The sequence below is a fragment of the Chroicocephalus ridibundus genome, chromosome 17 (assembly GCF_963924245.1).
Source record: "Chroicocephalus ridibundus chromosome 17, bChrRid1.1, whole genome shotgun sequence".
NCBI lineage: Eukaryota > Metazoa > Chordata > Aves > Charadriiformes > Laridae > Chroicocephalus > Chroicocephalus ridibundus.
Window position 1 is genome coordinate 5,073,435 of NC_086300.1, and position 24,739 is coordinate 5,098,173.

Below are 24,739 nucleotides of genomic sequence, written 5' to 3' on the forward strand. Positions count from 1 at the left end.
CTGTCGGGGGCAGAAGAGATGTCACTGCCTCGTGGAGGCACGGAGAGGATCATCGCAGGGGACGGAGCAAGACGGGAGCAACCACACGAGTCACACGCCGAGCACGAGAAACCTGACAGCCCTGGAGAAAGAGCTGAGGTTCCCTACACCCCTACAGTAACACCACATGTATATAAATATAGATGCGTATTTCTTTATATATATTATATATAGTATTATCACATATATATTACAAATATATTACATGTATATGTAATATAATTACATATATATTATACATCTGTAAATATATTACATATATGTAATGTATATTATATATACACTACATAATATATACATACATATATAAATATATATGTAATATAGATTATAATATATTACATATATACATACATATACACATACTATATATGTGTAATATATATTATATATGTATATACACACATATGTACGCATAGTATACATAACATATATCACGTGATCTATACATGTAATATATATTACATATATACATATATAATACATTATATATGTATATATACACATAATATACATAATATATATTACATGTGTGAGCTGTACATGTAATATATATTACATATATACATATATATAATACATATATTGCATATATATTATATGGTATATGTATATGTATGTATATAAGTAATATATATTATAATATGTATTACATATATATTTATTTTTTTATATATATATGTAATCTCCGGTCTCAGCCAACGTGCAGTCTCACACTATTTAATGCGAACACAGACGGAATCTGAGGCATCCGCAGCACCTGAGCGCTGTAAAACACATTAATGAATAATAGGGGGGAAAGCCCCTCCGAGGAGGGGACGCAGGCAGCGCCGTGCCCCCTTGCAATCCCCTCCGCGGATTTGCCGTCATCGCTTCCCACAAGAATTCCACCCCAGCCTCAGTAACCGCACAACCTGCACCAGCTTCGAGCAGCGCAGCCTGGGCGTCGTGGAAGACACGTGGCCTTTGATGGCAGAAGGGGACACGCTCCAGGTGCCGGCGTCACTTTGCCATCTCACCCTGCTTTTAGCCCTCACGCTTCACGCCTGCATTTGCCTTGGCAGAGGACTTGCCTACGTCAAGCTTTCATTTTCAAACTTGGCTCGCTTCCCTCGGTGAAACATTCTGATTAGAACTTTTTGCAAATAACATATTTTAAAATATTTTTATTTCTTAGGGGGAAAAAAAAAAAACAACCCAGAGCTGTATGAAAGCAGCAGTTCATCCAAGACAGCATCGTGGATGTCACTGCAGCCAGTACTACCCTTCACTTCTCGGAGAGTTTCATGTATTTACAGGATAGTAAATATTATTTCTCATGTAGCTGCAAGCTGGCCCGTGCCCTGGGGCATGAGGCTTTCGACTGTACTTGTCCCGAGTCACGCACGCGAGGGGGTTTTACCACCCCATCCAGCTCTCCCTCAGGCAGAGACCATGCCTGGAAAACGTCAACCTTTCCGTTCACCTTTCAGATGGAACCGCAGCAGAAAGCAGTTTTCTACAGTTACCACTTTTCGATGACCAACAGCTGTAACGTTAATTGTATGTAAAGATTTATAACGTCTCGAGTAGGAAACAGGGATTTTCTTGCTTTAAAGAAATAACTGCAGCACGGTATCAGAGGCTGCGCTGAAATTAGGTACTTAAAAACACTCGTGCGAACTCTGCGAGTTGACCTCGTCTCACTCCTCCCCAGTAACAGACTCAAACGCCACTTGCCGTATCGCATTAGAGATGCCCTAGCGAACATCTGCGAGTCGGCAAGGAGTAAAATTAATTTTTTACCCGAATCTACAGAAGCCTTCATAAACTCAGTCGCAAAAAGGATACACCTAAATATAGCCGTGTCCCCCCAGACCGCTCCGGGGAGCTCGGCTGCCAAACAGAAGAATTTGGCAGGCAGAAAGCGTAAGCCCAAACCTTTCCTGGGGGAAGGCGGCAGCCTCGGGGGCTCACGTGCAACCCAGGCCCCCCCAGCCCCTGGAGCACCCGGTGCTTTCAGAAGAACATTATTCTCTGCTGACACCATCGGCCACTGAGTTTAAGGCTTCTCCATGCAAAAAACCCCCCAAAATCTTAAGGTCTGCCCCTGCTCAAGGCCTGAGGTCAAAATCCACACCGCTCTTGGTGTCTTTAACTTCTCTTACAACACTGGTCTCAAATACGGGGGAAAAAAATAAAAATCACTGTCTTAATTCATATAAACAATCCTGTAAAAAGGCAGAGATTAAACAGGTAAAGCCACTTTGTTTCAAGCCTCGGGGTATTATAAATCACGGTGAGCACACAAAAGGTCTCGAAACGTAATGAAAAATACCTTGACGGCAGCATCACGCTGACCCTATATTCGTTCTGTTCTAAATCTGAATTCCCCGCTGTCCCGGCTGACAAGCGGGATGAAGCGCGGGATGAAATGCCTCGAAGGGCTCGTACCTGCGCTGCTGGGACCGGAGGCGGGAGGCGTAAGGGCAAAAGAGCATTTTCAACAGCACGAGACACTCCCGGCGTCAGAGCACAACCCTGCAAACACCCTGCTCGGGGGACAGAGCAGCGCCGCAAAGCCTGCGTTTATAAACTGCAGTTTATCACTGGCAGAAACAAGGTAATGAATGTTTTTAACCACAGTCCACTATCGTAAACATGAGACAGAGCTGTTAAAAGGGTTCCAAACTTAATACAGAGGTAGCAATCTTGATGGCTGATTAAACAAAGCATTGTAAAACCACCCACGTGCTCCTAAGTACTATTATTTAAAGCTGTCGTCCTACAAACGCACACACGCACACCTGGAGCAACAGCTCTGCAACAGGGATGCACTGATCATGGAGATGGGCTTCCTGAGCTGCAGAAGTCTTCACTCTGGAAAAAAGACAACTGAGGGGGGATGGTATCAACGCTTATAAATACTTCAAGGGGGGTGTCAGGAGGATGGGGCCAGGCTCTTCTCAGTGGTGCCCGGGGACAGGACAAGGGGTAACGGGCACAAACTTGCCCCTGGGAAGTTCCATCTCAACAGGAGGAGGAACCTCTTTGCTGTGAGGGTGGCAGAGCCCTGGCACAGGCTGCCCCGAGAGGTGGGGGAGTCTCCGTCTCTGGAGACATTCCAACCCCGCCTGGCCGCGTTCCTGTGCCACCTGCTCTGGGTGACCCTGCTCTGGCCGGGGGTTGGAGGGGATGATCTCCAGAGGGCCCTTCCCACCCTGGCCAGGCTGGGATTCTGCGATAAGCCACACGCTCCTTTCCTTGCCCAAACCGACCCCGTCTACAAACCCCCACCTCTCGGCACGTCTCAGCCACAGGCAACCATGGGATTTTAACCATGGGGCTGTTAAGACTTCAGAAGAAATGCAGGTTCTGCACTCACACATCCCTTTAGCCCTACATCACCTCCCATCACCGTCTTGGTTCAGTGCCCTCTCTGCCTCATCCACCTCTTACCGTTTCGGATGCTTCTTTATTTTTGCCCGTCTCACCAACATCAGTTCACCATTTTTTCCTTCTTTACCACCAGCAAGGACAATTTTTCTTCTTTTTTTTAAGTCCACCAGTCTTGAAACTGGGTTTAAAATTATCAGATTTAAACAAGAAAGCAGAAAGGAGACATGTGTGGGGGTGTGCGCACAAGGGGAGGGAAGCTATTTGTATATTTGGCATTAACTTTTTGGGCAAGCTTGGATCATTGTGAAGCTTTTCATAACCCTGAAGGTTAAAATCTTGCTGCTCTTAAAATAAAAGCTGAGAGTCCCATCTAATCTCACGCCATCAACAGCTAAAACATTACAGAGAAGTCACTTATCCCAGTATCCAAAATAACACCGTGGGAGTTGACAACACTGAATTTTCCTCTAGCTGTCTTCTGAGTTGTCTTTTCAGTTTATTCTTTCTTTCAATTTTTCACTCCATTTTCTTGCCATCTACCGAGCTGGACCATAAACTGAAGCAAATTTCACAGTTTGAATGTAACATCTGTCCTGTGCCGCTTCCTTCAGCTTTAAACACTCTTCTTTCTCCTTTTTTTTAAGGAGTAACGTAACAAACACCTGTAGCCGACCCATTCTCTACCCAGTATTTAAGGGCCAGATGTTGGTGACAAACCCAACCCTTGACACCTCAGTGGCCCAACTGGGAGAAGGCAGAACTGGTGTTTCACAGAATCCCAGCCTGGCCAGGGCTGGAAGGGCCCTCTGGAGATCATCCCCTCCAACCCCCGGCCAGAGCAGGGTCACCCAGAGCAGGTGGCACAGGAACGCGGCCAGGCGGGGTTGGAATGTCTCCAGAGACGGAGACTCCCCCACCTCTCTGGGCAGCCTGTGCCAGGGCTCTGCCACCCTCACAGCAAAGAAGTTCCTCCTCCTGTTGAGATGGAACTTCCCAGGGGCAAGTTTGTGCCCGTTACCCCTTGTCCTGTCCCCAGGCACCACTGAGAAGAGCCTGGCCCCACGAAGTTTCATGACTTCATGGTTTCTCACCCCTGACATTGACCACGGATCAAATCACACATGCACGCACGCGTTTGCGTTCTGCTTCATTTGTCCTCCCCTAATGAACTGGAGAAAGAACTGAAGCGGGATTCAGAGATGGTGTCCTTTTGTACCCCGTGTGGGTGGGATTCTGCGACCCCACTGGTTTTGGTCAAGAGCTGATGAGATGCCTGATTAAGAGCCTCCCTTCTCACCTCCAAGCTGTCAGCCCCGTCACCTGCAACATGCAGGTGCATTAGCGAACAAAATCTCATTATTCATCAACATGAGACATTTTTCAGGGAGCTCCTCCTCTGGGGAACGAGCCCAAATGGAAGCTGGCTAGATTTAAAATAAGGTCTGTAATTCTTAGAAATCTTATTCGTTATTAACAGAGCATTTCATAACGCTGATGAGAATGTCAGAATTCAAATGCTTCAGCTGTAAGATCACAAAAATATTTAACCTGAGTCAGATTTATCTTGGTATGCCTTTCGAGCTGCTCTTTGTTCCCTTCTCAAAGCAGTTGAACTTGCAAACAAATCTATCTTGTTTTATTGTCAGCAGCATCTATCCTGCTTAGCACGCGCTCTAGAGGAATTTATTAACAAACCTATTTTTAACCCACGAACGCAGAAATCTGTAGAAAGCGGCAGCTTAATAAAAGCTCAAGAGTCAAGAGTAAAAAAACAGCAAAAAAGAAAAGAATGTGAAAAAACTACACGCCCGTAACCTCCAGGAGGGGACGGGGGTCCTTTACATGGCGTTCTTCGTTGTAAAAATCCCCAAAATCTAAGCGAAGGCCAGGGCTCCACACGGCATTAGACCGAACCTACATCACCGCGGCAAGGGGATTTACGCAGCTCACCGCTTTCCCTTTAAGCTGCTTTAACACCGTACCTATCGCCCTGCTCGAGACAATCCCCCGAACAATGAAGCGGGGAACACGGCGCCCATCACCACGGGACTCCACGTTAAATAAAAGCGCGGCCCCGTTCCATATCGGAGTAAATTACAGCAGGAATTTACAGAGTAAATTTCCGCAGGAAGATTCAAGCTGGAAACCAGTCGTTCTTTTCACACCCTTGGGAGACTGCTGCTAAATGACAAAAGTGCTGCTTGAGCATCGCAAGCACCGGGGCAGCTTGACATACCGGCAAGAAATGCTTTCTGCTTTATTTTACAGGCTTGCACTAAGATTGCTGGAGATTTTCTTATATTCGGCTGCATTCAAGCAGCAACACTTTACAGTCCCCTTCTGTGGGGACGCGAAGCGCAAAGTTCTCCCGAGGCAGCACGTGATTCTTTGACCAGTTTTCTTTTCAGTAGCAGGTTTTGAACATTAACAGTTGGCTGCTTTTACACAGTGAGAGCCAAAAAAATCCTGGAAGCTATTCAGAGGTTAAAGTCAGGTCAGCATTTTCACCAGCCATTCTGTTCTACGCGGAAGGGATTTAGTGGCTTCCAGGAGAAAGGGCTGACTTGCTCCTATCTCTCCTCTTGGCTCAACCTCCTCCCTCCTCCTCCTCCCCCTTCCCCATGTCTTTTCTTTTTACAAATAAGAGCATCTGAATGTGAAGATCTGGACCTTGTAACGTTTTTTGTTACCCTTTCAACACAAGTCGAGTCAACTTCCCTTTACTGTTAGAGGATCTTAAATTTCATAATGGCTTTGTTCTAACCCTGCGTTTATTGAAGTCCTCAGTAAGCATGGAACAGTCCCTGCGCTGGGCAGGTTAGCGACAGGTCACACTTGTTCCCTCATCACTGAAATTATGTAAGAGGTGACACACAAATGGACGGGAATAACTCCAAAAGTACGAAGTCATGAGGGAAAACCTGCCTGCTTCCAATTTGGCCTTTACATCTAGATCAGAACACCAAAATGCCCGCTCCGTACACCTCAGCGGAGAGTGATGCTCTTAACGCGGTTAATTCGGAGTCTAGAGAGACACGCTCTGATTTAACTTCGACAAATCAAAGCTGTGTCTAGCACTGTAGATACGTAAAATGAGCTTAATGTACAAAAACATTTTATGCCAAGCAAAATACACATGTAGAGAAGCAGTTATGCATAACGGTGTAAGGATCGGCTTCCCACCTTGATTAACTGTTTTCCGTCCTTTGCCAATTCCCAAAATATTTTACAAATAGCACGTTGACCTTCCAGGGCAGGCGTTAAAGCCTCTGTGTTTTTAAAATACGAAATTCAGCAGTGATTCATGATTGTGAGATTTGGAGGTGACGCTTGTTGCCGCTCAGGGCTGAGAGGTGGCAAAGATCAAGAGATCTTCCCAAAACCGTAACTTTGATCAAGATGAATAGGAAATACATTGGAGCTGGCTACTATGAAAATACACCTTCCCGGAGCTAATCACCTGATTTGGGAGGAGGAGGAAGGACCGTGACTCAGGAAACATAAAACACCTTGGGAAATGTTTACTCTTACTCTACACATAGAAATGGCACAAAAACGTAAGTAATTTTGACAAGGAAATCTCCAACGGATTTACATGTTTGAGGGTCCACGTGAAGCTGCTGAGGCCAAAAGCCACGTCGTTACAGTCATCCTTGCAAAGAACAAACCGAGGAAGGGATACGCATACAAGAAGATCTGCATCCAATAATTGAGGAATGCAACCGAAAGGGAAACCAGATCCCTGACCCTCCAGAAACAAAGGAGCCGATGTGTCCCTAAGAGGGAGGGCAAGGCGCGGGGTGGCTTTGGTCCCTGCACGGGGACAATCTGCCTGCCCCGTTCTGCAGTGAAACTAATTCTAGGGAATTGCTGTCACGCAGAGAGCACCTTGCAGAATCGTTGCACACCCAGTTCCCATCCCAACAGGAGGGCAATGACCAAAGTGCGCGTCCACCTCCCGCGGGGAAACAGCCGCCCCTCGCTCCGGCCGACCTCACGCTCACAGGAGCCAACAGAGGTATAGAAATACAGACTTAGCGGAAAACCTCCCCATTTTTCTCGCTGCTGGAAAGTGTGACTGGAGAAGACCGTTTTCCCCGCAATTTGTTACAGCTGTCCAGCTTCCATCAAATGCCAGAATGAGAAGGTGTTGAAAATGTTATTGTCAAAGTAAAAGGAGGGAGAAAAGAAGGGGAGTAAGAGGCTCTTGTTTTCCTTCGAGTGCAAACACCAGCAGATGAAAGCCTTGCTTTTTGAAAACCTTGGAAAGTGCTTCCCCTACTCCACACAAACATACTTTTGCATGACTTTTCCATCTGGGATACATTAACACAGCCTTGGGATAAGCCACCTTCTGTTATGTTCCAAAGTTTCCATGGGAAAATCTAAGTTCCTAACAGAAGAACCTCTACGAGGGAATCTTCCTTGTGAGGGGTGAAAGAAAACGTTTCAGACTTAAAAATGAACTGCTATAGACCTACTGAGAAAAGAATGGGTGCAAAAGTCTTAGCAAAGAGCTTCAGTGCCTTATCACGTCAGGAATTGGGATGACGCCGACGCTCCTCTGGCACACAGGTGTGCCACAAAGGCCACCCGCTCCTCCTCTGCCTTTCCCAAGCCAGGACAAGAAACTCCAGGTGAAACCAAGCTACGGGGACCTAGGGTTTCATCGCCTCCAGGTTGGCACCTGCCAACCATCCACCACGGCCAGGCGAGCCCGACCCGACAGCACAGCGTGCACCGACAGATATCATTAGGAAGAGCAGCTCTAAAAGCAGAGGACATGCTTTTTCATCGATTCTGCGGCTCCATTTCAGGCTTCGTTCAAGTCTTGGACCCAACTCCCAGCTCCGGCAGAGGTGAGACCCAGCTGGAATCGAGTGTCCGCTTCTACTCACCGAGATCCTCCGGCCCAAGCAGGCTCCAAGGGGCTGCTGTAGGACAGGGTGAAGCTCCGATCGCGGGACATTGCGAGCAGAGGACGAAGGGTGTGGGATACCGCAATGACTTTTCCCAGAATTCATTAACCTACTTTGCCACGCAGCTCAGAATAGCTTACGTATTTGCATTTTAAGATCACGCAGGCAGAAGCGCTACAAAGGTTGCCGTGGCACACAGGAGCTGCGCTAAACCCAGGTTTCCTGATCAGCCAAGGAAAATATTAATCACTAGTACCAAATTAACCTCCCTAAATTACCAACCTTCCTTTCTTTTTCTTTTTTTTTTTTTTTTTTTTTTTAAGCGCAGCATAAACTGTTGGCAAAGAAAAATCTTAGCTGGAGAAACGCTCAACATAAAACACGTGGCAAGGACAACCAAGCGAGGACCGTCCTGCCCGATGGTACGGAGACAATACTTCTCTCCCCTTGTGCCTTTACAGTTATGGAACAGAAATTAATCTGTGTACGTTCTTTTCCCAAGACCCTTTGTGCTTGCAACCTACAGATCACTCGAATGAAAAACCTGCTACAGCAGCTACAGAAATTCACTGAAATTTGTGTTCACTTAATCCGGCTCCCGCCCAAGGCCGAGCTTAAGAGGCATTTTTGAGGCACAGAGTCCCTGATAAGGCGGCAGTGACAGTCATGAGGCACAGAAGGGAATCAGTCGTTTGTATTTATAATAATATAAACCAACAATATTTGAACTACGAACGTGATGCCATCATCCGTTCTCTTTCCTCTGACATCAAAGAAGAGTGGCTACGAACCGAGCGGCATTAAGGGAAGGAAAACGCTGAAAAAAAAGATGCCTCTAAAATTACTTGAGGTAGCAGGAGGGGATGGCAGCCCCAAGTAACGACCATCGCCTGGCACTGAGACCATCCCATCTCCCTTACTGGACCAAAAAGCTCACGTCTTTCTAAATCAGCATCTCCACATTGACCAACGGGCATGGGCAGCAGCCAAAGGGGAGGACACGGAACAAAAGAAGAACTTGGCAGAGGAAAAGCCAACAACCTCACTAGAATTAAAGGAGGCAAAAATGTGCTGGGAAGAAAGATTGCAAGAAGCCAAAAGCTGAAGATGGAATGCAAAAATAAAAGAAGAAAGATAAAACTCTTCCTCTTTCACCATTTAAACAAGTTCCAAAACTTTGGATCAAATAATTTACTTCTCAACCTCCTCCATCCCAATTTTGACCAACTCTCCGTAGCTTTACCTGCGACGAATGGAAGATGGATGGGTACAATTCACTAGGGTCACCGCAGTGTTAACTCGAATAATGCAAAACCGTGCCGTTAATCAGCGAACGCGCACAGATTACAAAAATAAAGCTTGTCAAACCAAGGCGGCCGATGACCACCTGGCTTCGCAGTAGGGTGAGAAGGAGAAGGGCGAGCACTCACCTATGATACCGCTGTCCCTGCTCTCCAGCGTGGAGGTGGGGCTGGTGACGGGGCCGTAGGTGCAGTCCTTGGGGGTGCCGGTGGCGGTGACGGGCGGGAGGGTGGAGCAGGGGCTGCTGGCGGGCGGCGAGGCCGTGCTGCTGGTCAGCGTGGAGCAGGGGCTGATGCGCTGCGTCGCCGCCGAGCTCTGCGGAAGGCAACCGGGAACACATCACTCACCACAGCCTGTCCAAGCCTTTCTATAGCTCGCGCTGGAGGATTTGCTTTGGACGGGGATGTTAAAAAAGCACCTGACTGGTCAAAGGGAAAGCGCCACCCCACACCTGTGGGAAACGCAGAGACCCTGCGCCTGTTTCCTACTTCGTTCCTCAAAGACAACAGATTCCACCTTCCATGTTCAACAGGAAACACAGAAAACAAATCAAGTGGTATTTACTGAAAGCCTGATTCCATACTTTATTATGAACTTGGACAATTTTGTTAATACTGAACTGAAAGTAAAAAAAAAAACACAAAGAAAAACTATGATTAAATGAGGTAGATCCTGTGCCTGTGTTTCAGTGGCGTCTCCAGGGTGGCGAGTACACGGCACGACCTCACCTTTACTTAGGGCAAAGGAACATCCCATCCAGGAAATCCTACAAAGACCTCTGGGCCATTTCCGCCTGCTCAGAAACCTCCGCGGGGCTGCAATTTTGATTTTGCTCTGTAAACGCTTCCTCCACTCAAGAAAAAACAACAACGGTTTTACGCCCTTGCAAAGAGGAAGCTGGAAATCCCTCCTCATTCCCTGCCCAGGCCTGCTTTCCCCACCAGATAAAAGTTTTTAAAAAGAAACATAATGGGGAAAATGGCACTCTCCAACGGATGAACAAAATAAAAGAAAAAAAAATGCAGCAGCACAAAAAAGATGGGGTTTTAAAAGTTCTTTTGGAAAGATGCTGTAAGATACGGCGTGCAAGAAACCTGCAAGAGTTTATACATCTGATGCTGTTCAGGGAGATTAGTTTCTTAGGAAAACAAAATCATTCTTGAATTCAATTTGAGAAAAGCTGCGATACACGACAGAGCCTTGATTTAACCGCAGGCGACCGGGTACACAAGCTTCCCTGGGAAAAGGTCCTCCTCTCCGGAATTCTGTCCTAGAGCACCTGCAGGCAACAGTCACCGGAGGATGGCAAGGGCAGGAGATGGGAAGACACTCTTGTTGACCCAACACAGCAATTTAATCACCCTCACGCTGTACTTCAGCGCAATCATCCGGAAATAACTTGAAAATGGGCAACTTCACTACTTCCCTTCCACAAAACTAACCCCCGCAGCCCAGCCGAGGCACCCTGTTCACGACGTGGGTGTCGCAGGAGCAGGCGCCCCCGCGGCGGCTCCGTCTCCCCTCCAGCAGCTGGGGATGTATGAGGTAAGGATTAAAAAAAACAAACAGGCTTTTGAGCATGGGATCCTCCCTTAAATTTCTCTTTCGGCCTCTGCAGCAAGAGGTCCCCCCCTCTGCCCCCGGCTCAGGGGACGCTGCAGCACACCATCACCTCTCTCTCGCACCGACGCTGTTTTCCGTAGCCAGCCTCGGCGGGCAGCATTTTTTTCATTTTCTTCCCAGGAAAGAAACAGAAGAGGTTAATTCCCCATTTGGAATTTGCTCAAACGAGATTTCTTCTATTCTGTGTGAATACCTCCCCAATAATTGTATGGATTTGTATTCCCTTTTCCATGTCACTTGAACCCAAGGTTCATGCTTGCAAACTGCAGAACAGGTCTGGCATCTAATTTTTTTTCTTCCTCACTATTTCACACTTGGAAGTTGAAAAAATGCCTGGGATGGACTTTTGTAAGTAGAACATGCAAAAGATTTACTGGTTTTTAAATTAGAAGGCAGATCCCATGTGTAGCTACAGGGAAGCCACCTAATTTGTCCGAGGTATCCCAACGGGGCTTGTAAAAATCCTTACTGGGAGGCGTCTGAGGCGGAAGGGAGCATCCCTGCCCATGGTGGGACGGGGCAGGCACCCCCCTCCACCGCCCCACGCTCTCACTTTCAACCCAGCGTGACCGCATCGATCTTAACTTAATTAGAGAGTACCCCGGACGTGGATTAGCACATCGACAAACCGGGGACGGGGCGCTAATGTGACAGCTCCACCGGCGTGTTTATGTATTAAACAGAGAGACTGCGGCACAGCAGAAAATGAACCATGTCAGTATTTCCACGATAATTTATCACCTCTCTCCGGTATCCATATAAAATATCCACCGGTGAATGAGACGGCTGCCACCACATCGTCGTCTTTTGAGGCCCTCAGGAGAAGCAAACCAATGCTCTCCTCTCCCCATCCAATTTGCGGTGCCACTAGTGGATCACGCTTATTGTTATTTTCCATTCTTTTATGTTCTAGGTACTTAACAAACACACTTTTTTCCCCCCAGTAGGCTTCTAGGAATTGCAGGCAAGCTGACTGCTCCATAAATTCTGGCCCCCTGTATATTCCGGTTTCGCACATTTGTTGCATCACCTGCCACGCGCCTTCTCTCTTAAGGAACCTTTTTCACCTTCTCATACCGCAATCTTTTCAGATGTCTAAATACCACACTGATTTTTGTAAACCTGTTTTTAATTTTTGCAAAGTGATTTCTAACTCTTTCATTCTAGTGGCCAAATCAAAAACTACTGGTGCGCCAGTATTCAATGAAAATATTCCATTATTTTCCTGCCTTAAAATTGCTGGGGTTTATTATTATTCTTAATATAACCTAACGCGGGGCTGGCTTTGGCTTGCTGCTATGTATCGAGCAGATGTTTGCACTGAGCTACACGCTGTCTCTTCTGATCTATCCCAGATGATTAGGCTCCATCAGCGCACCTGAGATATTAAATTAGCTTTTTCCAATACTCATTTTCTGTTAACAGTCATTTTCTTTTGAGGGTCCAACCAACTGCCTCAAGTCCAAGGCAATGTAATTCCTGCGGTTTGGATGCGGAAGGCGCAGGGCACCCTGGGCTGGGTTAGGAGGAGCGATGCCGGCGCGGGAGGAGGTGATGCTTCTCCTCTGCTCGGCGCTGCTGGGACCGCACCCGGGGCTCTGCGCCCAGGGCTGGGCTGCCCAGCACAAGGGGCTGATGGGGATACTGGAGCGAGTCCAGCCAAGGACCACAGAGATGACTGAGGGACTGGAGCACCTGCCACAGGACACACAGGGATATCCAAGACCCGACCGGAGACGGTCCTGAGCTGGCCCTGCTTCGAGCAGGCGGGGGGGATTAGACGATCTCCAGAGGTGCCTTCCAACCTCAAACCACAGCATCTAACACGTAATCAGCTCGCATCTGGCATCTTTCAGATGGTGATGCATTATTACTATTATAAGTTCTTTGTGGCGAGGTTTTCCTACGTCCTTGTTTCAAACGTTACTTTAAACAAATCCCCACCGAAACTAATCTCAGTATTAACAAAATAACATCCGCCAACCTTAAAACACTGAAAAATTACGCTTTAAAGCAAAGTAAAATTCAGTGTAAGAACGGCACACTCATCTTCCCTCCAGCTTTTCACACCATTGTTTCGTGAAATGCCAAAAGTGATATTCTTATAAATTCTCTTATTTGTAGTGTTATCAATGCAGCTCCCTAAGAACAACCTACTCGCAACTAGAAATTACTAAATAACACGGTGTATCACTTGGCATTGATTGACATGTTTTATTTTCGTATTGATACAGAAAAATGTTCCTCTGTGCGAGTTTTAAATATAAATTTCCATTGACAGAACGTTCTGTATTATTATTGCTGCTGTTTCATCTGTCACATTTTCACTAAGCTTTGAAAAATTAAACTGTTCTGTCACAGTCTCATTGTCCTTTGTGCTTCTCTGGCTGCCAGCGCGGTTAAAAAAATAGTTTCCCAAAAAGTAGGAGGAAAAAGGATTTATTTTTCAGCATTTGTGATCTCTCATTAAGGAAAGCATGATTAAGAAAGAGACAGCACATAAAACACGCCATTTCACAGCAATCTGGATTAGAGAATATATCCTCTGACATAGTCAAAATAAGGCAAGTGAATGAAACTGCAGTGTGCCGATTTGCAGATTGGGGCAGTTTTAGTGAAAACACCTCTACTCCTTATCTTCACTAGAGCTCAAGCGTTGGCGAGATTGCAAATAATTATTTTCTCGCTTGAGAAGGCGACGAATGGGCAGAATAACAAGCAGCAGCCAAGCCCCAGCTTCTGCTACAAAGAACGTTTTCCTTGCCCAGGCCACGTAAATTAACGCATTAAAACCTAGAAAATTGCTCTCGTTTTTAAATTCAAGTGCAAACTAGTAGTCAAAGTCTCAATCAGATTTTAATTAATCAATGATTAATGGAAGAATTAATCTCTGCAAATCCCATAAATGTCTCCCTGCATGATTTTCAACACTACTTTAAGCAGGGCAGCTGAAGAAATTCAATTTGGGAAGGCGAGTTGGAGAGGTTTTCAGAAGATCTGCTGCAATTCGGATGCAGCTTTGCCTCGGACAGGATTTGTGCCGGGCTGCCGTCCTGAGACAGCCACTGGCAGGTGGCAAAAGCCAGAGGAGGGCCAGCAAGAGCGTCAGATGGCTGGAGCTCACGATGGAGGAGGAGATGCTGGTGGAGGAGAGACAGCCACACTGCACCTAGGGATAGCTGCACCTTCCGCTGTCTGCGGGGGGCTGTCAGGAAGGCACAACCACGGTCCTCTCAGAAGCACAAAGGGAAAGCACAAGACACTACAGTCACAGGGTGTAGCAAGGAAAATTTCTATTCGGTAGAAGAAAGAAGTCCCTCACAATCGGAGTCGTCGAGCCCGGGAACAGGCGGCCCAGAACAGAGAGCCTCTTGATTCTCCACCCGTGGAGATCTTCAAACCTCGCCTGGACAAGCCCTGAGCAACACGGTCCAACTTTGAAGCCCGCCCTGCTTTCAGCAAGCGGCTGGATGAGATGACCTCCCGAGGTCATGTCCAACCTCGAGCGTTCTGCCATTCCAGGCAAGCGCTGGCAGCAGGAGACGCTCACAAAGAAAGACAAAAATTAACTTGGTAATTGAGGAACCGGCCTCTCTTTATCTTCACCAGCACATGAAGAGCATTCAAAGGCCCTGTAAAACTTTTTCATGCAAAAATTAGCACACAGCCCAAGATATCAATCTATTTTAGAGGACAACTCTCTGCTGTTTCTCTTTAGATTTTTCTTTTATTTATTCTCCAAAGACATCTTTTTGCTTTAGGGAAAAGATGGGATTTTAATTTTTGTCAAAAGGCAACAACAAAAGGAACCATTTATAGTAGAAAGCTCTGCTTGGCTTTGAAGTATTCAGTTCAAATAGGTGCCTGTTAAAAGTACGTTTTCTAGCACAATGTATAGTAAAGTACATTCCAAATCCACCACAACTTGCATAAGAAACTGAATGAAAGCATTAAAAGCTTAATGAATGTGTTAAAGGCAAAAACTTTACAAAACCACATTTCTTGGCTCTCGAGCGTGCTTTAGCCCATGAAGAAGATCAAAAACCTTTTGGTTTAGTCTACAGCGCGGGACCGATAGAGCCCAGGACCTGCCCTCCGTCCTGCTTGCCAAGAGCACATCCTACTTCTGCCAGGAGCAGGCCTGGGCTCAGTGGAACAATGTGTCTCCGAGTTTCCTCCCAAGTGGCACAGGCTGGGAGAGAGATCCACAGGTGCCACCAGGGCCATGATGGGCATTCAGCTGGAACGTACAGAAGCCAGCTTCGTAGAATCGTAGAACAGTTTGGGTTGGAAGGGACCTTTAAAAGCCATCTAGTCCCACCCCCTGCCCTGGGCAGGGACACCTCCCACCAGCCCAGGTTACTCCAAGCCCCGTCCAACCTGGCCTTGAACCCCTCCAGGGATGGGGCAGCCACAGCTTCTCTGGGCAACCTGGGCCAGGGGCTCACCACCCTCACAGCAAAGAGTTTCTTCCCAATATCTCATCCAAATCTCCCCTCTTCCAGCTTAAAACCCTTCCCCCTCCTCCCATGGCTCCCCTCCCTGATCCAGAGTCCCTCCCCAGCTTTCCCGGAGCCCCTTTAGGGACTGGAAGGGGCTCCAAGGTCTCCCCGGAGCCTTCTCTTCTCCAGGCTGAACCCCCCCAGCTCTCTCAGCCTGTCCCCACAGCAGAGGGGCTCCAGCCCTCCCAGCATCTCCAGGGCCTCCTCTGGCCCTGCTCCAACAGCTCCGTGTCCTTCCTGTGCTGAGGACTGGTTTTGGCTGCCACTTTTCATTGACTTTTTTTTTTAATGAATTCAGGACCTTAAGTCAGGTCCTCTGACTAACGCCTATGTCATTACCTAGGTGACTCCTGCAGAGTCATGCAATGACGGTTAAAAGGAGAGAGAACTGGAAATGGGCTTCTGACTTCCATGCTCTTCTGCTGCATGCTGGACTATCCATCTGTCAATTAAAAAAAACCAAACCAAACCAAACCAAAACCTCTCTCCCAGTTTCATTCTCATCTCACCAGTGCTGCTGGGAGTGGGCATACTGTCCAGCCTTGAGGAGGAGGAAGAAACTCAGGCACTTTCCAAAAAAAAAAAAAAAAAAAAAAAAAAAAAAAAAAAAAAAAAAAAAAAAAAAATCTACATTTTAGCCCTGAGGTTTTTTGCTATTTTGCTTTTCAGCCCGTCGGAGGGGATGTAACAAGCTCCATCACAATACAGATTTTACGATTTGCTTTCCGTTATCTGTTTTCAAGCATGAAATCACCTTGTTCAGCAAACATGAGCAAAAACTGTGACCATCTGTAAAATCAGGCTCTTACTACTTACCTCTCCTTCTGGAGAAACTACGAGCCTTTATGTAACATCGCTAAAGTACTTTTGAAATGTTACACATAAGATGCCATGGAAGTACAGATTATTTTGGTCACTATAATCTGATTAGAAATGCTGCCCACTCCCACAACATTGGCAGAAACAGAAAAACAACAGAAGCCGTTTCACACGGCAGCAGCTGATCCCCGAAACGCGTACCGCTGCGCTGGAACGATGATTCACCGCTCAACGAGGAGATACAACCTTTTACCTCACAACAATTATTTCACCATGATGAGACACTTCAGCTGCCGTATAATTAGCAAACCACCACTCTCTGCCTTCGCAGGAAGGGCTGGGGGGGCCCGTACCTGGTTCTCGTCCTGCACCTCCATGCTGTACTGGGGCCCTGGCTGTACCTCCGTGACTTTCTCTCCCAGGAGGAAGCCCAGGCGAGTCATGAGTGTATTTGCTGCCTCATCGACGGATGGCGGGGGTCCCAGCTCCTGCTCAGCGTCACCTAAACGGGAAGAAAAACAGATTCAGACCAGAACTGTTTACCTTGGCCACCGCTCAGTGTTTTTACCAACAAAACACCGCTACCTTGTCATGCTGCAACGTCAGTATCCGGGTTTTCAGGTTATTCACGTTATTCAAGTCTGTTTCTAACACCATATGCTGGTCATTAATTTCAGGTTATGCATTGTTCCAGCTGTCAATACGTGTTTATTCTAACGTTTATCCTCCCATTACCTGTACTCTCAGCACCTCCCATGGAAGCAAACACAGCCATCTCGCTTTCCCCGTACCAAATCCACTGGGGAACGAGATTTCCTGGAGCAGCAGGGGAGCAGGAAGAGCCTTCCCTCTCCTCTTGCATGTCGGAACTACCGCCAAGGTACTCGCAGAGAAACCAAGGCTACGCGTGCTAGTTTGAGAGCACCCCAGGAGATGCAGAGCAGCCGACCTGCGCTACCAAGTGCTTAACGGCAAAGAACGGGACAGAAAACCCACGAGCATCTTCACCATCACCCGCAGTTTCACGGTTAGGCAGAAAGCTCTGCTCTCCAGACACCAAACTGAGCGCTCACTCTACAGGCCACAACACAAGTCACCTGCAAATTCCCCATCAAGTCTACAAAACAGGTCAAAACCAACATTCCAGATAACTTTTCCTAATTTTTTTCCCCACCATCTATAGGAAGAGCAGCACAGACAAGCTCCCGGCTAGTGACGCACACCGGGAAAAAGGCCAGGCACATACACTGGCATTTCCGTATCTTTTTAATTTTATAACAAAAACTTGTGGAGGTTTTTGACTCACAGTATGACAACGGTAAGTCGGGTTCTGAAAGTCAAACTCCTCCCCGCTGACACCAGCAGCAGTATTAAAGCCTGAAGGTCAACTTCTTTCCACGTTACGCTGAAGCAATACTGTGTTTAGTGCAGTTGTAGGAGACTAATTAGGATCTGCAATTAGTCTACAGTTAATTATTCATCTGATAATGTACAATCTGGAAAAGAGCCCATCTCCGTTTCCCAGCTCCGTCCTGGCTCGGGGGTGCTCCAGCACGCAGCCTGAGGCTACAGTAAAAAGATGTTACTTTAAATATTGCTTTTTGATAACTGAAAGCCACAAATCACAGAAACTGGGGTATGTAGGAGACCTCAGAAAATCTCAGCCAGTCGCTTCCAGAAATTCCTATTTAAACTCATAATGTAGCTCTCACGGAAGCTTAGAGCAATTTTTCGGTGTCTCACCTGCACTACTGCAAATCATAAACCCTGGAGCCTCTCACATGCGTCGGAGTCTGCGTCCATAAGCTCTGGGAGAGGAGCAGCCGGAGCCATCCCTACGTTGTGACTGCACCGTTATGAAGATGGGTTATAGAGTGCGATAAGAGAAGCTGTCTTTGAGTTACTGAATCCCTATTGTACTGCTTTAAACAACGCCGACGCGAACAGGATAGATTTAAGAGAGAGACAAATTTAGATGGATGGCCCAATTTTCCAAACTGCTGACCACCCACATTCAATCTGTGGGCATTTATGATCTCTGGGAGTCAAATCCAGAACAGATACATTTACGTAAAATGAAAATTATGGAGACTTTTATTTCCAAGGTTATTTTTTTCTTTAAAAAGTAGACGTTTAGAATGTATCCTAGACATCCACATCACAACCAAACACGACTCCCTGCTCCTTGGAGGCTGGGTTTAACCTTGCCCTTAAACCTCCCCTCTTTTACACCACCCCTAAAGTATCTCCAAGGGGGCACAAAGCTGCCTTTCACCTCTAAAATAAAGAAAATTCCCGGTTTATCCCAGGTCACTGCGTAAGACCATAGAAGATATAGAGGCTAATAATTGTCTGCTTTGATATCAGCCCTAATTCACCTGCGAGATGCTGCTCATGGCACAAGGTACCAAGAGCTGCAAGTGAAGCAGCTGAGCTCCGAGAGCATCGCATTTAGTGTAGAACTATCAATTATTTTATTATAACGTGGCTACAAATACAAGATAACTTTGAACTTGAGCGAAGCACTATTGTACTGGATTATTCCCTCTTTTGGTTTTGGGTCCTTAAAAATATGTGCAGTCATTTAATTGAGTGTCACAGAAAAGACGTAACAGCTCTGAGACGCCCGTGAATGGGTATTACGGAAAGAAGCCATAACTTGCCTTTCAAAGTTGACAGTAAGACCTAATACTCTCTTTCTAGGTTCAAGGAAAGGACATTATTTTATTTTTCCTCCCTCACCACGTGTTGATGCTGCAGCCAAATTTACACACACTTGGGCGCACTCGGCTCCCCCCAGCCCCACTGGGGAACTCTGAGCGCACGGCAGATAACAGAACCGGCCCGAGATGTTTTTAGGTCTTCTGACACCAGTGCTGTAACGAACCACAGCAGCTCCACACACGCACCACAGCCAGCTCACACGACATCCTCCGGTATGCCAATGGAGAGTAACGAGCTGCCCAGCCAACACACGCCGGCCTACAGTCAATCAGCGGACCCGAGGGATCCCAAGGCGGTGCGTGCTCTGACGGTGCTGCACTCTGCTACACCAGCGCACGCGCTTCTGCATAAAGTAATATTAAAAGCCGTATCAAAGTGCTCAGTGCCAGGAATTTTAAACAAGAATACAAAAAAACTTAACTGCCCGACTCACTGCATGTGCACGAGCATTTCAAGGAGTTCTAGAGACTGTGTGACTTTATGTCCCTCAGCACAAGAAGGACACGGAGCTGTTGGAGCGGGGCCAGAGGAGGCCCCGGAGATGCTGGGAGGGCTGGAGCCCCTCTGCTGTGGGGACAGGCTGAGAGAGCTGGGGGGGTTCAGCCTGGGGAAGAGAAGGCTCCGCGGAGACCTTGGAGCCCCTTCCAGTCCCTAAAGGGGCTCCAGGAAAGCTGGGGAGGGACTCTGGAGCAGGGAGGGGAGCCATGGGAGGAGGGGGGATGGTTTTAAACTGAACGAGGGGAGATTTAGATGAGATATTAAGAAGTTGTTGTTTATGCTGAGGGTGGTGAGCCCCTGGCCCAGGTTGCCCAGAGAAGCTGTGGCTGCCCCATCCCTGGAGGGGTTCAAGGCCAGGTTGGACGGGGCTTGGAGCAACCTGGGCTGGTGGGAGGTGTCCCTGCCCAGGGCAGGGGGTGGCCCTGGGTGGGCTTTAAGGTCCCTTCCAACCCAAACCATTCTATGATTCTATGTTCAGCAGAAAGATGAACCTCTATATTTTTATATATAAACAGCTAAATCAATAGGAGGGAGAGGGTTGCTGGTAGCTGCACGCTGCCGGGCTGGGAGGGTGAACCATCCCCACCCACCACCCATCCAGGTCTCTGGTGGGATCCTGGAGTCCAGGCTTGGACTCTCCTGCCAGCTGACACCTTCAGTTAGCTGTTTCTTTATGTCCTTTATGTCTTACTTGCTTTTAAGCGAGAGGTTAAAAGCCCCGTTGCAGTGGAATGGCCATGGAAGGAAGACCAGACCCACGGTGGTGTCACCCAGCCCGTCCGGCACCCGCCTGGCACCGCTGGGACACCCCGACACTGTCGGACTCACCCCATCCACAGCCGGCTTTAGCCAGGGATTAATTACTTCTGATTACATCGCCTTTACACCCACTGCTGCATTTTCCGATCCCCGCATGATAAAAGCCTTTTCTCAATCTTACTAAAAAATTCTTTCCAAAGAATTTCATAGAGAAACTTTTTCCCACTTGGAATTTATTGTGTTTTATCTCAAGGCAAGTGCTCCAAACCTGGAGTCAGCATTTCAGGTACTGAACTCGGCGTCAAAACCAGAAGAGATTTACTAGACGTTTGCCACTAGTCCAAGGACTTTCATCACGGATATAGTCCACGGAGCACAAACACACTGCAGTGAATTGCTTATTTCTAATAACATAAATAAAAATCCATGAACAGCTCCAAGATAGATTAGTCTCAAAAGTTGTAGCCTGGCTGGAAGGAGAGGTAATTTGTTGAAGCAGTACAGGGATTATTTTTCTTTTTTGGGGAAGAAAAATGTAAGCAACCAGCCTTACTTTGCACTGCAAAAACGAACTTGAAAATAAGACGTTCAGGTTCTTTAGTAGTGAGCTGCACATAAATTAAAGGTATCTTCCAAAAAGTGAAAGAAAAAGAGTAATAACCGAAAGGCTACAGGACACATGTAATCAAATTTTAGGTAGAGTCACCAAAAAGCTAGACTAAAGGATACTTCTTTCTTTTAATCCTTAATCTTCAAGAAGAGACAGGTAACTGCAGCATTATACGACAGAAATAAATAAGGGCTCCTGCAGCGATGTGAAAAAGGCTGTCCTTTTAGATTGAAATACTACAGGTGTTTAGGCTACCCGGCGTTTTTATCTCTTGAAGCAGAGGAATGCTGGAAACAGCAAATCCGAGCCCGCAGCCTTAATGCCACTGCGAGCGCAGAGCGATGGGGAGTGGAACGACCAGGAGCAAAAACCAGCCGGGCAAGAGCTTCCCCCTGCCCGGCGCGGAGCCAGAGGGGAGAGAGGGAATCCCAACCCGGCCCCGGCCCCTCCGAGCTCCGCACCTGCACCCAGTGCTCCCGTACGAGAAGTCGAGTCTTTGGGGCAATGGAAAAAGCTTCAAAAATCCAACATAAACGTGATTTTAATTACTCTGAAACGAGAACATGAAGTAAAAGAAACAAAAAAATCGAGACCATGTGATTTCTCCATCTCTAGCCCTTGAGAAGCATATTGTGGTTTTTTTTTTTTTACTTATTTACTTATTTTGTTCTGGATTGCACTATACTGGAATACACAAAAGGACTGGATGGAGAGGGAGAGAAGCAGAAGGTTAATTAGATCTGGGGTGGGGAAAGCTGGGAGGCTGTTTTGCCCGAGAGAGCTTGTATTGCCAAAGGCAGGGCCGTCTGCGGGACAGAAAAGCCCGTCGAGGCAGGGACCGAAGTGCCGGGTCCGGAGGTGAATCGATGGATCCATCCATCGACCGGGAGGAGGGTGGGGAGCGGGGATCGATCGGCGGCTGAGCCACGAGGTCGCAGGGGCTCCGTGGGGACGAAGGGGAGCGGAGGATGCAGGAGACGGAGCATCCCTCTGCCACGGACCCGCCCGAGAGCTCCTCACCCACCTCACAGCACAAGAACAATTTTCCAATATTACACCTAAGTAATTAGTAATAATAAATAATTAAATCCAGCACTCGATGATTTAGAAGCTTCAAAAAGAGCGTAGATACCTAAGGCACAGAAATACAGCTTTTTTTTTTAAAAAAAACCACCAATAATTTAGCTTCCGGCATTGCAGCGGACCTGAGCAGTGCCATGAACACCTCCGCGCTTTCCAGCTACTTCTGCCATCCTTTCAAGATAATGACAAATTATTTTTTTTTTACGGGAACTGCAAAAATGCAAATTAGAGACATTATCACCTGAGCTTGTCAAGCAATTTAATACCTCTAATCCTTCTTCCCTTCAAAAAATTCAACCCACATGAGATACGTCAGAAGGCCTCTGCAATTCACCCTGGAATTTACCCGATTTAGGCCCTTTAGGAGCAATTTTATGGATCCCGGCAGCTCTCTGATGTCTTACGCACATATACCCGTAGTATTTTTGAAAGGCCGACTCGAGCACCTCTGCTAATGTCATATCCAGCAGGATGGTCTCTTGGCTGCACAAGAAAAAACCTATCTCCCAAAATCAGAAGTTTTAACTTTGAGAAGGGTGCCGGGACAGCTCAGCCTCCCCTGGGGAACGCGCAACGGCCCAAACCCAACAACAACTGTTCCCGCCCCGTAATTCCCATTTAGGAATGGTCCCGCCAGTAACGGGACCAGCACCGACCCGGGGACCGCGCTGGGAACAGCCGGGGCTGGCGGTGCTTCGGGTGGGTTTGTTGGTTGTGGGTTTTCTCCCTGGGGAGTTCGTAAGTGCTCGTAAACATTCATAGCTTTTCCTTGAAAATCAAATATATCATTTTATAAGCAGAATTATTAGGTTTGCTCTTTTCAAGAACGCATTCAAAACCCACAATGTTTTTGAACATTATCATTTTAAAATACCGATTCTGTTCCGTCCTTTCAATTCCTATAATGAAATCTGCCACATATTTCAGCTGCAATTGCTTACAAGCAAATGAAATTTCTTTATGATTTATTTTGTAATTCTGTGACTTGTTTGATAGCTAGCATCATCTAATCTTTCAGATAAGCGATGTAGGGTAGCGCCCCTGGGAGACACTAACAACGTGTCTTTCCTCCAGAGGATATTTTTGGTTTCCTGGTTATACTTCTACTTCCAAAACCAGACTCTGAATATAATTTAAATTACATCTGAAATCCATTTCACCGAGTGCCTAACTAGAAGAACTGGGTAACAGTTCACTTAGCGAACAGAATTTGCCTGAATATGAAACTGCTTTGTCTGATAAATCAAAACTTCTTATATTAGCAAAGAAAAAAATAGAACAGTTCTATGCAAAGGGCGAGCACCTAAGGAAGGCCAGAAATAAATGATACCGTTTATGATTTTGATCTCCATTTACGTAACTGTAGAGTTTTATCTAACAACTTCCCTCTCTCCCTGTGACCCGAATCTGTCCCGTTATTATCTACATCTGCTTTAAATTATTCTGAATACACTTGAGCTATATTTGGAAAACGCCCTTGACCATTTCTGCATCTCCCCCTAATCTCAGCATTAATGTAGAATTTTTTCATTAGTCTTGTTTGGATCAAGAAGAGATTTTGAAAAATTTACCGGGTAAGGGGTGTGGGCTACCCCAGATGCGTGGCTTTACATGTCTATTTTTGCACTGCTGCTCTTCAGACACTTAGTGGTTCTGTGGGAGCACCGGAAAAATGGTCCCACCAACTGAAATGACACCACAGACAAGCACTAAAGTAAATATATTCTTGTATATTGATACCAAAGCCCTCTCTAGGTAGCCAAAAACCAAAGACTGAACTACGAAGATGTTCAACCCTGACCCTGTGCCCCTGCGCGGCTCCAGCCCCCCATCCTTTACTGGCCGCTGCTGCTCCGTCCCATCATTTCCAGAAGAAACGGCACAAATCCCCATCATTAATTCCACCAAGTCAGTCTCTTGCACGAGTTCCGCAGCCTCATTTCTAAGAAGAAATTCAAACAAAATAAATTCTCCTCTGACGGCACATAAACACCGCGTCCTAAGCACTCCTTCCCCCCGCCTCTGCTGCTGGTGGCCTTCAATATTCCTTCAAATGGGTTGTCAGAAAGACAGTTATTTTTAATCAGAAGCCACACAGAGCCAGAGACAGGCAGCAAACGTAATTTCAGTGCTATCATAAAATCTAATTCAACGCATTTCATGTTCTAGATTTTAAAAAAAAAAAAACCCTCTGCACGTACATTTGGGGATGAATTTTCCTGGATTTCAGCTGCCATTTGAGTACCAAAGAAAAGGGAATGGGGGAAACGAGAGGACATTCAGTGCGCTGATCACTGAACTTCTGTATAAAAAAAAAAAAAAAAAAAGTCCACAATTATCATAAAGATGAGCCTGGGTATGCGGAACATTTCCTAAAAGCGGGATTACATTCAGATCCCTGAAAAGGTTCCCGAGCTCTTTAACACACCAAGGACGCCGTGACCGAGGCAGTAAGTCCCCACCGCTGGAAAGCCGAGATGTAA

The 24,739-nt window shown here is 46.8% G+C and overlaps 1 protein-coding gene across 7 annotated transcripts in view; it reads right to left on the reverse strand.

The window, feature by feature from the left end:
- Window positions 1-24,739, reverse strand: part of TANC2 (tetratricopeptide repeat, ankyrin repeat and coiled-coil containing 2) — a 331,215-nt gene that overhangs the window by 100,007 nt on the left and 206,469 nt on the right. For all 7 annotated transcript variants that reach the window (XM_063354919.1, XM_063354924.1, XM_063354921.1 and 4 more), the window contains 2 exons: window positions 16,936-17,084; window positions 9,767-9,953 (listed from right to left, as the gene is read on the reverse strand). In XM_063354919.1, coding sequence (XP_063210989.1) covers window positions 9,767-9,953; window positions 16,936-17,084 — 336 coding nt within the window. The remainder of the gene's footprint in view (window positions 1-9,766; window positions 9,954-16,935; window positions 17,085-24,739) is intronic.